Source organism: Musa acuminata, chromosome BXJ2-7, assembly GCF_036884655.1.
Source record: "Musa acuminata AAA Group cultivar baxijiao chromosome BXJ2-7, Cavendish_Baxijiao_AAA, whole genome shotgun sequence".
Lineage (NCBI taxonomy): Eukaryota > Viridiplantae > Streptophyta > Magnoliopsida > Zingiberales > Musaceae > Musa > Musa acuminata.
The window spans coordinates 11,233,652-11,250,277 of record NC_088344.1 but is presented as its reverse complement, the minus strand read 5'-3'; the positions used below and the strand labels follow the sequence as shown (position 1 = coordinate 11,250,277).

The window sequence follows — 16,626 nt, the reverse complement described above, 5'->3', positions numbered from 1 at the left end:
TTGGCCCTTGCAGACAACAATCCACGAGAGGCCATTCGGATTGATCTTATCGGCCACTAGGGGCAGTGTCCCCGAGTAGCTGATTAGATCTGCTCTCCCCTTGGTTGGCCTCTGCAAGCGATAGGCCGTAAAGGGCCATTCGGACTAGTTGCACATGTGAATAAGCGACACGAAGAAGGTATTAAAATAGTTACGAATGGTCCCTTAGGCTTCCCAAGTATAAAAATCGATCCCTGATGCCTACCCAGGGTCGAACCTCTCTCACCGCAAGCTTTTTCACCCCACAACTCTATAATACTAACTTGACCATTAGAGGGGTCGGGTCGAAAATTTCTTCTCGACATTGATCTTCGTGTAGGATCCTCAGGAGACCAGAGCCCATCTTGGACTCCTCTAAAGTCATTCTTGAGCCACCTTAGTTACCTCGAGGTCGCATCAATCATCTCATCTAATTGTTAGGAGGGTTGCTTGGACAACTTCATGCTTTCGAGTCAAGATCGAGCTGTGTCTGACTTCCGACGACATCAAGACCACAATACTAATAAATTTAGATCTTACATTAAGTTAAAAAGGGAAATTATAAAGAGGACGTGAACTAATCATTTGTTTGTTTGTTTAACGTGAGTTATTGTTACAAACGGGTAGCGATCCGAAACCCGACACTTCGCCGACCGGGTTCGGTGTCTTGAGATCCGTTCTTTGCCGTCTTCCACGACAAGATCCGCCACCTTATATACGTCGGCCGGAGTCCTACCTAGGGTTCTAGACCACTTCGGCTGGCGAGCATCGGCTGCGAGTGGTGGTACATCTCCAATTCCTTACTCGGATGATTGTTTTTGGTAGCGTTAGGGCTTGTGGATTCGCTATTTTTCTTTAATTTCTTCCCTCTCGCATGTATCAGGTCTTATTTTTGAGGCGTCGCTAGGGCCACGTCCCCTCCATCATGGCCGATCGGTTGACCCGTATCGCTATCGTTAGCTCTGATCGATGCAAACCAAAGAAGTGCCGACAGGAGTGCAAGAAGAGTTGCCCCGTCGTGAAAACAGGTATTCTGTTGCGTTCTTCCACCTTTCTTGAACGCGATTCATTTCTAAAATTCGGGACTTTGATTTTCGATGGTTGCCGATCAAAGTTCTGGTTCAAAAAGAGTTCTTTCTTTGTTTATTTGTGTTTTTGGCAGTTGAATTTGGCATGCCTTCGCTCTTTTTATAGCTGGGATACGTCTTTTGGTTATCTTAGCGATCGAGATATTAGTTGGTGTGTTTCTGTATTCTCAATGCAGAAGTTTTGTGCACTGGGATACCTTTTTTTATATCTTGGCTGACAGGATCATAGGTAATATGGCCATGGATTCCTGAAATATTGGTAAGGCTGCTACATTTACGTCCTTGTCCATCAGGATCATAGGTAGCCTGTCTGCGGATTCTCGTAGGAGCCTTGTTTTCTGGGCCACCTTTTTTTTTCTATCTTGGCCACCAAGATCATAGGTAGTGTGTCCATTTATGTTTGCAATGTCAGTAACGCTACGTGCATTAACCATCTCCAGATTCTTTATTGGCAAGAGCCTTGTGCATTGGGGAGGTTGCTGCATGAATCTTTTGATTCAATGAGTTGGTTGTAAGTGTTTATAATTTATCTGGCCTTCTTTGTTAATCTTATAATAACATGCCTTAATAGGTAAAGTTGCAGCTAAGCTGGCCAGATCAGTAAGTACAATTCAACATTTAGTTTCATGGATATATTCAAAATTGTAGAATTGTCCTTCTCTTCTCTTTCTCAGTGTAGTGTGGAAATATGTTGATGGGAGTTTCTAATTTATTAGCTACAGATCAATGGCTTCTTAGTTCTTTTTTTCCTGATTACATGAATAGTGGTCAATGATTTCGTGTAAACCATTCAATTGAAATTTGAATGTTTTGAGTAATTACATTGTGAAATTAGATCCCTTCATCTCTCTTAGTGTATTGGTATCTAGTTCCACTTCATTCTTACCAGACTACCTATTTGGTTGGTCTTCTAACAAATGAAACTCAAAAGTTCAGTTTTAGCTGCTGCACCTGCCATTTCATTTCTTTGTGTAACTTACCATTTTTTTCTTTACCTTGGCTTTGTATTGTTTAATTGACATTGACTTTAGGCCTTTCCATTAACTTAGATATATTACGTTGCTTTCTATCTTTCTTCTTCTGACAGGAAAACTTTGCATAGAAGTAACTCCTGCCTCAAAGATTGCTTTCATATCTGAGGAGTTATGCATTGGATGTGGTATTTGTGTTAAGGTCTTTCAATCTTCCATTCGGTTATTGTTATTGATTTTAGATCTTTGGGCATCCTAACCTATATCTGAACAATGTGACTATTTGTCATTTGGTTGTAGAAATGTCCTTTTGAGGCCATTCAGATTATCAATCTACCAAAGGACTTAGACAAAGACACGACCCACCGTTATGGACCAAATACATTTAAATTGCACAGGTTGGCAAAGATTATATTTCAGAACATGGAAGACACTTTGGTTTTTTTGCTTCTTTGTGATGCTTGTTGATCTAGAATTTCAATGATGGATATTTTTCTATTATAGGTTGCCAGTTCCAAGACCTGGACAAGTTCTGGGCTTGGTTGGGACAAATGGTATTGGAAAGTCTACTGCACTTAAAGTGTTGGCTGGGAAGTTGAAGCCCAACTTGGGTAGATTCAATGTAATACATAATGAAGGTTTTTTTTTTTTCATGTTGTTTTTTATGTTTGCATGCCTGCAGTTTCTCAAGTTTTCTCTCTTTGCAGAATCCTCCTGATTGGCAGGAAATTTTAACATATTTCCGTGGCTCCGAGCTTCAGAATTATTTTACTCGTATACTGGAGGATAATCTAAAGGTGCTTAGAAGTGTACTTTTAAAATTAGTATATGCTTTATGGTTATATTTTTTTTTCCAAAATTCAAGTATTCTTGCCTTTTTTTTTTCAATTGCAGATTTGTTATGGTAGTAGAACTTCAATATTAACCTCATCTTGTCAGATATACTTTATCAGATGATTGTGTCCATCTATTTACATTTGATTATGACTAAACTGAAGTACTTAACTTTATTTCTACCTAGGAGTGATCTGTCTGTTAAATATGATTCGAGGTCTTTTTGCTCTTGGACTATTGGAAGAAGAATGATTATATGGAGAACAAACTCGTTACTTTTTTTATTTTTAAAGAAACTAAATTGGGTCATGTTTCTTCTATCTCTGATGTATATCCATTAGATGTTGGGAGCTGTTGAAATTATTTATCATTTGTAGTTTTATCTGCATGGTGCAACTCTTTGTTTATAGTGGAAGTTTTGAAATTTTTTGTGTCATTTCATTTTTTTTCTTGCTTGTACCTAATTGTATATGCTTGAATAAGTCTTAAGTGATTCGTAGAAGCCCTTTGTTGTACAAAAGTATATATTTTGCAATTAGTGAACGATTATCATGACATAAAAGGAAATAATCATTCTTATGATTTTATGGAGAAATGATTGGATTTGTAAAGATCGTTTGAAATTTGCTTGGTGTGCATGGGATGAAGTTTTAAATGTAAGCATCAAATGATGCAAATAAAAAGGAGTGCTGGTATTAGTTGTGGGATGAGCAGGAGGGTAAACTTAATCGAATTGCTTTATGTAATTCCTTTTTCATTCTTAGTTTTCTATGTAAATGATGGGCCTCAAGGCATCTGAATATTTCAGGCACTGCTTGGCTGTAATGGTTTAACTTTATTGTTATGATCAATGTGATAAAATTCCTTGCCATTTTTTTCCATGTCGCTGATAGTTTTATAGCATATTGTAGGCAATCATCAAGCCGCAGTATGTTGATCACATTCCAAAAGCTGTTCAAGGTAATGTTGGACAGGTGCTTGACCAAAAAGATGAGAGAGAGATGAAAGCAGAACTTTGTAATGGCCTAGAATTGAATCAAGTTATTGATCGAAATGTGGGGGACTTATCTGGTGGAGAGTTGCAAAGATTTGCTATTGCTGTGGTTGCCATACAAAATGCAGAGATTTATATGTTTGATGAGCCATCAAGTTATCTTGATGTGAAGCAGAGGCTTAAAGCAGCTCAAGTTATCCGATCCCTACTTAGACCTAACAGGTAGCCTGATCTCCTGATTCAATTAAGTTTTTCTCTTTTTACTGGCATGGGGGTTAAGGCTGAATACTCTTATTTATCCTTGCTCAGCTATGTGATTGTTGTGGAGCATGATCTCAGTGTATTGGACTACTTGTCCGATTTCATTTGTTGTCTCTATGGAAAGCCAGGAGCTTATGGAGTTGTTACACTACCCTTCTCTGTACGAGAAGGAATCAACATTTTTTTGGCTGGTTTTGTTCCTACAGAAAATCTTCGGTTTCGAGACGAATCACTTACATTTAAGGTGGAATCTTATCTTCTTATGAATATCTTCTAATATAAATTCTATTATTATTTTTCACATGTTGTTGCATCATCCAGGTTGCTGAGACTCCTCAAGAAAGTGCTGAGGAGATTCAGACATACCAACGATATAAATATCCTACCATGAGTAAAACCCAAGGGAATTTCAAGCTTAAAGTGATCGAGGGTGAATTTACAGATTCTCAGATCATTGTAATGCTGGGTGAGAACGGGACTGGGAAGACAACATTTATTCGGATGCTGGTAATTTCTTTCTGATATTCCTGATCTATAATTAAACAAAAGAAATAAGGAACGGGTTCAATTTAACCAATTTAATTTGTCCTGGTACCGATGTATCCTAGTGTATTTGTTTTAATCAAATGGAGTCTTGTTTAGCTTGGTTTACTTTATATCAGTTCATTTCAAGGATTGAAATATCGCACCGTACCGAAGTTTCAATGTTCTCTCGTTATGGTACGGTACTGTATACCGAGCGTTATACCGTTTGATATATATATATATATATATATAAGTAAAAAGAAAAATTTTGGCGATGTCGCTTCGGCAATGTCGCCTCCCTTCTCCCCCACGCGAGGCGATGTCGCCTCTCTCTCTCTCTCTATATATATATATATACAATATTTTATTTATATACTATTTGTATATATATATATATATATATAAGTTAAAAAAAATGTGCAATGTTGCCTCGCGACGTTGCCTCTCTATATATATATATATAATCTTTTATTTATATATCTATATATTTATATATAAAAAAAATTTAAAAATGTGCGACGTCGCCTTTATATATATATATATATATATATATATATATATATATATATATATATATATATATAATTTATAAATAAAAAAATACCGCTCGTTAGTGCGCGGTTCACGTATCGGTTTACTATTGGACTAGTACATATCGCTCGTACTAGGCGGTATCATTCGAAACTGTATATCTTGGTTCATTTTGTACTTATAGTTTTACTGCTATCAGGTTTTACTCCTATGGATATTTAAATATGTACACGTTTACATTATATCAGTTCATTTGGTACATTATATCAGGTTTTACTTCTGATATTTAAATATGTATACAATTCTCTTCTGTCTATATTTTTGTAAGCAATAATTGTTTAGTGGTGTAATTTGTATTTGCTGATCTTGTACTGAAACATTTGCATCACACCATTCTGTCATGGCATGCATGATGTTTACCTTGGGAATAATCTATGTACACTAAGTTGCCAACCTTAATTTCATGTTGCTTCTTTGGCTTACACTATCGACAAATTTCAGGCTGGATTGCTGAAGCCGGATACTGTGGAAGATTCAGATGTTGAGATGCCTGAATTTAATGTTTCATATAAGCCTCAGAAAATTAGTCCTAAGTTTCCATCTACAGTGAGACACTTGCTGCATCAAAAAATTCGTGATTCATATATGCATCCGCAATTTGTGTCTGATGTTATGAAACCATTGCAAATTGAGCAATTGATGGACCAAGAAGTTGTGAACCTTTCTGGTGGAGAATTGCAAAGAGTAGCATTGTGTTTGTGTCTTGGGAAGGTTTGTATTTCATAGCTTACGCTATATGTTAAATTATTTATAAAATGCTAGTTTATTTGATGTCTTACTCTTGCAACTAAGTAGTGAGAGTTCTAAACTTATGAATCTTTTAAGGATGACTGTAAATGATCTTGCATAACAATCCACTTAGCCACAGTTATTGCTCTGTAGTGTTCATTGGATTATACTTTACATAATAATATATGTATTTTTTTCCATCTCATCTGGCTGTAATGAAAATCCTTTTTGTTGATTTATCTCATTTTGCTCTGTGTTCTTCAGCTGTTTCTTATTCTGTAAGCAGATAGATGCATTTCATTCTCATAATGGCTCAATCCAGACTTTCGTTAGATTTTTGTTGAGCTGCAAATGATCTTTCATTAGTAGTTGCCATCTGCTGATTAGTGGAAAATCTTACCTGCTAACATACTCGTGCCTTTTTTTGTCGAATACTTTTGACAATGAGTTTTTTTGCATTTTTGATGCGAACTTGTTATACTGATTCATGTTACTTGTTCAGCCAGCAGATATTTATCTGATAGATGAACCAAGTGCTTATCTTGATTCGGAGCAACGCATTGTCGCCTCAAAGGTGATAAAGAGATTTATCCTTCATGCCAAGAAAACTGCCTTCATCGTTGAGCATGATTTCATCATGGCAACCTACCTGGCTGATAAGGTCATTGTGTATGAGGGAAGGCCCTCTATAGATTGCACTGCAAATGCACCTCAGTCTTTGGTATCCGGGATGAACTTGTTCTTATCTGTAAGTAGCAATCATTTTATCTGATGCTTTATCCTCAAGAAAAGAGAACTTATATATATGTATATGTCATCTTGATGTGCTTGGTTCTGATGCAGTTTAGTGGTTCATTTTCCTTTGAATTTCTACTGACCTTTTTATTATTTAGGTATTTTTTATAACTAGTGGTCTATCATCAAACTTTAGATGATATTGAGATATGTGTTTGGACTTTAGAATTACTTTCTGAACGATAATTACTAATTATGCAAAGATGTTTGGAATCAAATTTTATAATTCCTGACTGCCTTTGAAATTACAAAAGTAGATATTTTGGAAATGTTACAGCTCGTTTTTGAATTGGTAACTGGTTGAATGGATGATTTTGAATGCCATGGTTCATAATATCTGATCTTTCTTTTTGCTAAGCTGAACTGGTTTTTTCCTTTTGAAGGAAATTTTATAATTCACTAAAGTCCAACAAGGATTATAACAGGCTCCCAAGACTTATGAGCTAATTTGAATAAAAAAATTCAAAGGTAAATAGTTGACTGGTAGTCATCGGACCCATTGACCCTTCCAACATTGCTTTTGTACACATGAAAAAAGAATTCACCTTCCAGAGGCATTGATTCTCTATGATCTTGTTCTGGATTTTGGAAAATGGATGGGAATATTGGATTAGTAGGGTTTGTGCATATGTGGAGACTGTTGTTGGCAGCTCATCATAAAACTCTTGTAAGCAGCCAAATTCAACCATAAAGGCAGAAGAAATATCCAGTAAACTGTTTTTTTGGGGAACATACAGAACCACTATGGTTCCATGAGGTGAATCTTGCCCCTTCTGATTTGTCATGGTAAGTTGTCCATTGGTACTAAGTTTGATCCAGACTGGCTGCTGGAATAGCTCGAAACACCCTTGTCTTTGTCAGCATTCATTATCCTATGTGTTCCAAATATTTGTAGAATTCCAAGGTGGTGACTGGATGTTATTAATATGATTTAGTTCGTGGTTATTAACCAAGGGAAATAAATCTATACACATTGTTACTGTAATATTTTTTAGAAGATGAGTTTAAATAACAAATCACTCAGTAGAATAAATACAATACAAGTTCATAGTTCTTTTACCACAATTTTATTAAGTTGATTAGATGCATGGTCAATCAATCAGTATGGTTGAAATATCTTATCTGAAGTAGCATGTGAACTATGTGATTCAGTGTCTACCATGACTGGTTGAATCATCTAGTCCTACAGTCCATGTAGCGTAATCATAAGTGGTGTACCCTGTACCTGCACTCATTACCATTTGTAATATTTGACATTTCTTGTAACTGTGACCAACTGCAGGGCAGTTGTCACCTGATGTGTTGGTTAGGATCAACCGATTGGTATCAATGTACCATTATGCTGGTACAAACTGACTTTTGGAAAAAGGATGAACAATGGCTAGAAATTCACAAAAAATCCTTTTCTAGGTTTTTTATCCTAATTTAATGGTAATTTTATTTTATTTAATTAAAAATAGAATGTATACGAGGCATAGATATATCAATGCATAAGGTTGTAGTTAACCCTATATGTTCCCAATGTGGACCTCATTGTAAGACAATAGGCCTAATTCGGACTAACACAAGAGAATAATTTTAATAAAGTTTAATCTTTGTAAATATGCATTAATACACCTCCAATTATATAAAATGATAAATAAAACTTAGAAAGGATACCATTAAATTGGAGAGAAATTCCACTAGATCTTGAGTTCCAATCTCTCTTTTATCCAAATCAATAGTTTGATTACCACTAATCGTTGATTAGAAACTTTAATCACAAATGAGAGTGTGAGAAAGGGTGTGAAAAAGAGTGAGAACGAGAGTGACTGACAGAGGGGGGATAGGTCAAATTAAATCTCAAAAGAGTCCCAAATGGTCAATTTTATCGTTTGTGTCAAACTTGACTTGATTTGGGTTGGTGTCGTTCAAAATTGCGATTGTCGGACCTGCATCAGTTGATACAGCATGAGTTTTGACTGTATCAGCCGATACATCACCTATACCGATCGAAACCTGACCGACTGGAACAGGCTGGTTGTCGCAACAGCTAGTAGACCGATAGGATTATACGATTTATGTGATTTATTTGGATTATACGATTTCGGGGGATAGGTCAAGCATTGATTAGGATTATACGATTTCGAGGGATAGGTCAAACATTGGTTAGGGTTATATGATTTATTGATTTGATTTCTGTGATTTGAGGCTCTTAGCCTGGGTTTGGCTCCAATTAGCTTGAATGTTTAGTGGTTGTAGAAGGCAGTCTTATCCCCGTGCTTCACATATTCCACTAAGAGATACCAAGGACTAGCATAATTGGCATAGGATGATGGGATTAGTGTTTTCTATCCAGATTCCATTTTTCTTTGAATCATTTTTGTAAAAATCTCAATTTCATATGGTTGTCTTCAAAATATCTAGGTTAAATAAAGAAGAGCTCCACAGTTTCTAGGATGAGACTGCAGCTAGAGCAATTGAGGTTATTATTTATGTGGCAAATATTATAAAAAGACTTAGGTAGAGGGGCAACCAAGAGTGAGTTTCATAAAGAAGATGTGGTTTTTGGAGGCATTTTGTTCACTGATGATGCATGGAAAGTGGAAACACAGTTGAGCTACGTTTGTGGAGAGCATATTTATGTACCCTGTTCTTGAAGCTGGAAAAAAAAACCAGTTTACAGAGATGAAAGATAATTCGCTTAATACACTCCATGCATGGTGGTGGAGCTTTGCGACTTTCTTGTTGTTTTGTTGTTCTCCATGCATGGTGTTGTAAGATAAATATAAGACTGTACAATGGAGGGATCAAACAAGAACATTGACAAAGGTGTTCTTTCTTCCATATGATTGTCATCATTCTTGACTTACTGCTGATTAATTATTGTCAAAGTTATGGTTACTCATTTAAATTGAATCGACTAGTTATAGTTAACTGCTCTCTTGCTAAATAAATTGCGCTATTCTAGAACATGCTTTCCGATGTCAGTAGTATTTCTTTGGTTCTCTCCCTTAATCTTGTTCCCTTTTGCTGAAGAAGTTGTGTTTGTCTTCTTTGCAGCATCTTGATATCACTTTCAGACGAGATCCAACTAATTACAGGCCCAGGATAAACAAGTTGGACTCTACCAAAGACCGAGAACAGAAAACTGCAGGATCTTATTATTACCTCGATGATTGATCATCATTCTTGTGCACGATGGCCATTGTCTGTTTGCTTTTTGTGAACATTGGTGGGCATTTCTTTGGCAAGTAACCAAGTGTGTGCAAAGCATGAATCCTGGTGTCTATGCACAAACTTCTGTTGCCGTGCTAACGTTTCCCTGATGCACTCTACCGCTGGCTCTTCATCTTCCCCCTTTATTTGGATCCTGAAGATAGAAAATGTGGCATAAGCAGCGTATTCAATAAGGCAACAGTGGTTTTCTTTCGTGATTTATGTTCATAGTTTGTACCTCGAGACATCACCCGTGCTGCGAGCATCTGGTCGAGATCTTTCTCCAACCAACATGATCATATGACATGGCTAAACTCCTGGTTTTCTGTATGAGCAATGTTTGCCTTGGTTGTACCAAAGAAGATATCTTTTGAGCGGCCACTTTGGTGCTATAAATTAAATGGAGGCTGTAATTTTGTTGGGGCACTGCAGCATTAGTTATTTTGTTATGATTTCATGATGTTTAGGTTTGTGGATTTTGTACCACAAAGTCATTTATATATTTAGGTAATGCTACGTGCATGCGATTGCAAGATTTACTTGTTTGTACTTCGTTATCTCATAGCTTCGTTCTTGTAAGAGTTCTCGTTCTTGAACTCCAAAGCTCATCTTGTAGAGTTATCGTTCTTGAACTCGTTCCACTTGCAAACACGTAGCTTCGGTCTCTTGAAGATAGCTTCTAAAGCAACTACGCCTATAACCTTTCACGTAGCCTCCTCGAAGGGAAGGGGGTGTCTATCACTCTTTGTTCTCTTTGATAATAGTCAAATAAATGTCTAGTGAGAAGCTTTGAACATGAACACGAGTTAGTGAACGTGAGATAATCTCCAAATCCCTTATCTAATTATATTTGTTTTCTCTTTTTTAATTTGGCATAATTTGGGACTCACTATCATTGGAATCAGATTATGACGAGATCACGATAAGAGATCGATTTGCCTTTAAATATAAATCATAAATAATCTCGATCATAGGTTACTTGAGAGGGATATCGAGATAACCGGACATATTGATATGCTGTATACCTATCTATATGATGGATGCAGTTAGTCTTATAGCTGCTCATATGGGAACACTAAGGATACAGTATAGATGCTCATTGTGGAATGAGTTCATTCATTGATACGCTTACGGGATGCTAGATAGTTGATGATGTCTTATTGTCAAACAACGATTTCATAGTCCTAGTGGTGTATCTATTCCTTAGACTTGAGACACCAAAGATTTTTTATATAAGTACTTCATTCTTTGATACTAGTCTTATAGGTCTGGAGGTTTCGGATCTAGCACAGCTAGTCATCAAGAGTGGTAGCCAACTTTACGAGGACTATTGAGTGTCGATAGAGGATCATCCGCTTTCGGTGTCATGAGAACAATATCACATATGTTCTTACTCAGATAAATCCTTGATCAGGATCATTTAGAATGAGAGAGAAATAGTTTTCTAGAAGAATTTGATTAGAGCGAGACTCGAGTAAATACCGTATGAGTCTGACAGCATAAAAAATTCAAATAGGATCAGCATTAAATCCTCTATGGTGTAACAAAACATTTTTTATCTTTTCATGTGTTCACGTTCACCATTTCTTCATATCGGAGGCAGAGCTCGACACTAAAGTTGATTCAAACACGCAAAATAATAATAAGCTGACACAAGTGAATTCGATCCATAAAAGCATGCACATTAAGAACACAAGCATCTTTGTGGTAATGACCAACTTACAGCTACAGTAGCGTTGCGACCGGGTAAAGATTTCTTGTAAAAACATAATAATCTGACAACTAACTGATAACTAAATTATTAACCTCTGTTCCAATGCCAGAGCAATGTAACTATGCTAGAATTATTTCAGATGACCATAATGGGTATAAATCCTAAGAATAACAAAAAATGCACGAGCAACAAAAAGAACAACAAATAGTTAAATCCGCAAGGTTGATGTTGTTACAGGAATCTCCTCTAACCGATAGAATTAACATATGATATATTAACATAGCCAAAATTTATCTTACACATCATTCTTCTAGTTTAAGCAGTCACAACTCTCTCCTTGCTTACCCATAGCTCTCTCTACCTGTATCTCCATCGCTTGTCGGTAGACAAGGATGATGAGGGCGAGACGTGTAGGGGTGGGTCCGATAGGGTATAGGGGAGATGAGTTAGGGCGACAGAGATTATCGGTTGCTTGTATCACTGGTGAGAACGATAAAGGCGAGACACGCATGGACAAGTCCAGTAAGGGCGACGATGTTGGGGAAGGTGGTGATCGACAGGTGTAATATTATTATTTTGAAAAAAAAATATATTTAGCTGAAATTTTTTAAAATTGGGGTACTAAATGAGATTTTTTTCTTAAAAATGAGTTTTCTCTAAGAATTCATATATATATATATATATATATATATATATATATATATATATATATATATATATATATATATATATATATATATAAGCTTTCGAAGAAAGAATCTCCCAAAATTTCCCTTTGGGAGATGGGGAACCCTCCCCTCATTTGCACTTCATTTGCCCGAGAACCAGAACAATGACAAGGCGACCTCGCTTGCTACCTTGACCTCCTCTGCTTTAACAAAGATTGTGACATGTATGACTGTGGCCAAGGCCCAAATAAGGTCTTATTCCTAAGCACTCCAAAAGAAACCTCAAAACATATGAGCCTGACCTTAGTTGGAGGGTGATACGTCGACGGTGCACATGGACCGAGAGAGGAGTATGATTTTTCTTTCCTATTGTTATTCAACTTAGATGATAATTATTGGTTGGAACTATAGGAGTTTTGGGACTATAGGGCATTGGAAGTACAATGTACAATCGATCGTAGGAGCTTCCGGTGGAACTATTTTGATTTGGGATTCCAGCCACTTGCACACCCAGGTTGTCTTGCTCCAGAGTTTGTTCTTATCCAGGCTGGTTTTTCAATCGAAACCTTGGCTTCTTTTGGTGATTTATGCAAGTATGAATATATCTTGTTGAAAATTATTCTAGAATGAGCTTTCTTCTATGGATTTTTCATATCTCCCTTGGTATTAGATTTTGGGGGTTTTAATTGTATTTTGAGTAGGGAGGATAAGAAAGGAGGTAATGATTTGTATGATTCTTGTGGAGTGATGGTAGAGCTGTTGTTGATGATTTTTTTTTATCAGGGAGATGGGTGCAATGAGTATTTTGGATGTTCAAAGTGATAATACTATTTGTCATTTTAGTAAGTAGGAGATATAGGATTCTGTTAGGTCCTTAAGTTTTGGAAAAAGCCTCGGTCCATATGGGTATATAGTGGAGTTCTACCAACATCATTAGGAGACTATACGGGATCACTTATTTTCAATCATTGCTAGTTTTTATCATACATCAATCTTACCCGAGGAATGGGTTAAAGACTTTCCTTGTTTTCATTTCAATGAAACATAATTATAAATGTGTCATAGATTTTTATCCTATTTCATTTTATAATATCAATTATCGTATTGAGTTTCTCGTATTAAATCCCTTTTGAATGATCAAATTTTTATCGAGCAGTCTGTCATGGCCTTAGCTGAAATTTCCTAAGACGTGAGGCACCCATGTGGTCAAGACGCGAACTTAGTTTGCGTTGCCTAAGTCACGCTTCGCCCTTGCGATATTGCTCCGCAAAGATCAGCCCACTTGTAACCTCTCGCAGGTCCCGAAGGACCTATAAAAGAGAAAGTTGATTAGTTCGAAAGAACGAGCGACGGACAAGTCCCGACGTCTCGCGAAAAGAGGGGAAGCTTTACAAGCAATTCAGCGAGCACCTTGCGTGCACAAGAGAAAAGAGGGAGAGGGGGAAAACAAGGGCTTTAGAAGATTGAACAAATAGCTACAAGCCCACAAACAGCTGCTCACCGAGTCCCGAGCGCGACAACAAGTTCCCGTCAAGGCAACGTGCGAACTTGCGAATGAGTGTTCAACGCCTGGTACTATACCGAAGCCCCATCTAGCCCTGTGCCACCCGGGGGGTTCCAAGGGGCTAAGATGGCTAACGTTTTGGTGAGCGGAGGCAGATTCCAGAAATCAGCCTGTGGCACATGAAAACAGAGCTGTTTTGGGCTGTTTTGGGGTTGTTTTGCTCGGTTCGGTGAGCGGTCGCTTTGTAACGTTGCAGCTTGTTCGGTGAGTGGTCGTTTTGGTTGTGACTCAAAACCAAGGTAAAACAGGCTGCCAAGTAACTGTACATGTAGATGAGAGCGATGAACGGTTCGTTGAACGGAGTTGTTACGGGTGCGCGATGACCGTTCGTGACATTCTCCCCCACTTAAACTGTTAACGCTCTCGTCGACGCTTGTTGGTAGTTGTTGATGATTTCTTCTTCATGTCGCAGGGTGTCTTCAGGCTCCAAACTGGCTTCAGTTCGGGGAAGTTTTCGCCACTTCACCAAGTACTCTATCTGCTCAGCTCCGTTGGGTAGCTTTATATTGCGGTCCGCCAGAATGGTTTCAACTCGCTTCTCGTAGGAGGTTGTGATGGGAGATAGCCAAGTTGGAACACTTCAGGAAGCATCTTGCGGATCCGAGTGGTAGGCTTTTAGGTTGCTGGCATGAAGAACGTTGTGAATTTTGAACCACGCCGGCAGCTGCAACTTATAAGAGACGTTGCCTACCCTGCTGATAATTGGGAAGGGCCCTTCATACTTGCGCACCAATCCTTTGTGGACTTTGTTCCTAAAGAATTCGAGTGATGCTGGTTGGAGCTTTACCAACACCAAATCACCAACTTTGAACTCTTGCGGTCGCCTTCCCAAGTATGCCCACTTCTTCATCCTTTTTGCCGCCTTCTCCAAGTAAGCCTGTGCAATATCTACATTTTGATACCACTCCTTTGCGAAATGGTAGGCTGACGGACTACTTCCAGTATACCCAATGGCCATGGTGTGCGGAGTCGACGGTTGTTGTCCGGTAATGATCTCGAAGGGGCTCTTGTTGGATGCAGAGTTCCGCTGCAAGTTGTAGGAGAATTAGGCAATGTCCAACAGCTTCACCCAATCTCGTTGGTTGGCACTCACGTAGTGCCGAAGATATTACTCTAGGAATGAGTTTATCCTTATAGTCTGGCCATCCGTCTGGGGGTGAAGGCTTGTAGAGAAGTATAACTTTGACCCCAACAATTTGAATAGCTCGGTCCAGAATCATCCTAGGAACCGAGCGTTTCGATCACTAATGATATTGTGCGGGACTCCCCAATACTTCACCACATCCTTCATCATCAGCTTGGCTGCCTCCTCTGCTGAACAGTGTAGGGGAGCAACAATAAAAGTTGCATACTTTGAAAACTGATCAACCACCATGAGTATCGATCCGAGTCTCCCTACAAGTGGCAAGCTTGATATGAAGTCCAAGGAAATGCTCTCCCATGGCCTTTCTGGTACGGGCAACGACTCCAAAAGTCCCACTGGCTTTCGCTGCTCCACCTTGTCTTGTTGGCAAGTAAGGCATGTTCGAACATATTCCTCCACATTAGTCTCCATTTTCGGCCAGTAGAAGGCCCTCTCCACGAGAGCTAACATTCTGTGAATGCTTGGGTGTCCAGCCCAAAGGGAATCGTGACACTCTTTTAAGAGTTCATGCCTCAAATTGTCCACTCGGGGAACATAAACCCTATTCCCTTTTGTGTAAACGAGTCCCTCCTGGACCCAAAATCGTCGTGCCTTACCTTCTTTGATGAGCTGCATCAGGATAACTGCCTGGGGGTCACTATACAGTCCATCCCTGATCTTGGAAAGGAAGTTGGAGTGTAATTGACTTGCTTGGCCTCCGCCCTCCAATTGTGCGGCATTCATACGCTCCACTTTCTGACTCAATGCATCGACCACGACATTTGCTTTCCTAGGCTTATACTCCATTACCATATCAAATTCAGCCAAGAAGTCCTGCCATCGCGCCTGCTTTGGGGAGAGCTTCTTCTGAGTTTGGAAATAGCTCAGGGCGATGTTGTCCGTCCTCAGCACAAATCGCGACCCGAGGAGGTAGTGTCGCCAAACTCGTAGACAGTGGATCACTACTGTCATCTCCTTCTCATGTACTGGATACCGCCGCTCGGTCTCGTTGAGTTTGTGGCTCTCGTAGGCCACCGGATGACCCTCCTGCATGAGTACTCCCCCAATAGCGAAGTCTAAAACGTTTGTATGGACTTCAAAGGGCTCTCCATAGTCTGGCAATTTGAGCATCGGTTCTTCCAGAACAGCAGCCTTCAGATCTTGGAATGCTATTTCACATTTGTCAGACCACTTCCAAGGCTGCTCCTTCTTCAGCAACTCCGTCAGTGAGGTTGCACACTTCGAATATCCCGCTATGAAGCGTCGATAGTAGTTGACGAAACCAAGGAAGGATCTCAACTCCGGCACCTTCTTTGGAGTTTGCCATTCCGCAACCGCTTGCACCTTCAACTTATCCATCCGAATGGAGCCATCACTGATTCGATGTCCCAAGAATAAGATCTCAGTTTGAGCAAAGTAGCATTTCTTCCTTTTCACGAACAAAGTGTTCTCCCTAAGAACCTTGAAAATTATCCGAAGGTGTTTGACGTGCTCCTCGAGCGTTTGACTGTAGACGACGATATCGTCCAAGTAGACGACCATGAACTTATCCA

The 16,626-nt window shown here is 38.8% G+C and overlaps 1 protein-coding gene across 2 annotated transcripts; it reads left to right on the top strand.

The window, feature by feature from the left end:
- Nucleotides 1-668: 668 nt before the first annotated feature.
- LOC135617214 (ABC transporter E family member 2-like) lies at nt 669-10,543 on the top strand. Of its 2 annotated transcripts, none has more exons than XM_065117224.1 (12): nt 669-802; nt 902-1,046; nt 2,194-2,279; nt 2,378-2,475; nt 2,582-2,699; nt 2,785-2,874; nt 3,823-4,127; nt 4,215-4,410; nt 4,488-4,673; nt 5,724-5,993; nt 6,514-6,759; nt 9,849-10,543. In XM_065117224.1, exons 2-12 carry the CDS (start codon nt 944-946, stop codon nt 9,966-9,968), a joined length of 1,818 nt encoding a protein of 605 aa, XP_064973296.1. In that variant the 5' UTR covers nt 669-802; nt 902-943; the 3' UTR covers nt 9,969-10,543. The 2 variants fall into 2 exon arrangements, with proteins under 2 accessions (XP_064973296.1, XP_064973297.1); XM_065117225.1 differs by lacking the exon at nt 669-802 and adding an exon at nt 1,547-1,617 and having other exon boundaries at nt 916-1,046.
- Nucleotides 10,544-16,626: the final 6,083 nt, after the last annotated feature.

Excerpts from the sequence above, each read along its gene's own strand:
- LOC135617214 (XM_065117224.1), top strand. The coding sequence starts at position 944 with ATGGCCGATCGGTTGACCCGTATCGCTATCGTTAGCTCTGATCGATGC. Across the intron at positions 2,875-3,822 it reads TACTGGAGGATAATCTAAAG|GCAATCATCAAGCCGCAGTA; the intron begins GTGCTTAGAAGT and ends AGCATATTGTAG. Across the intron at positions 6,760-9,848 it reads GGATGAACTTGTTCTTATCT|CATCTTGATATCACTTTCAG; the intron begins GTAAGTAGCAAT and ends TCTTCTTTGCAG.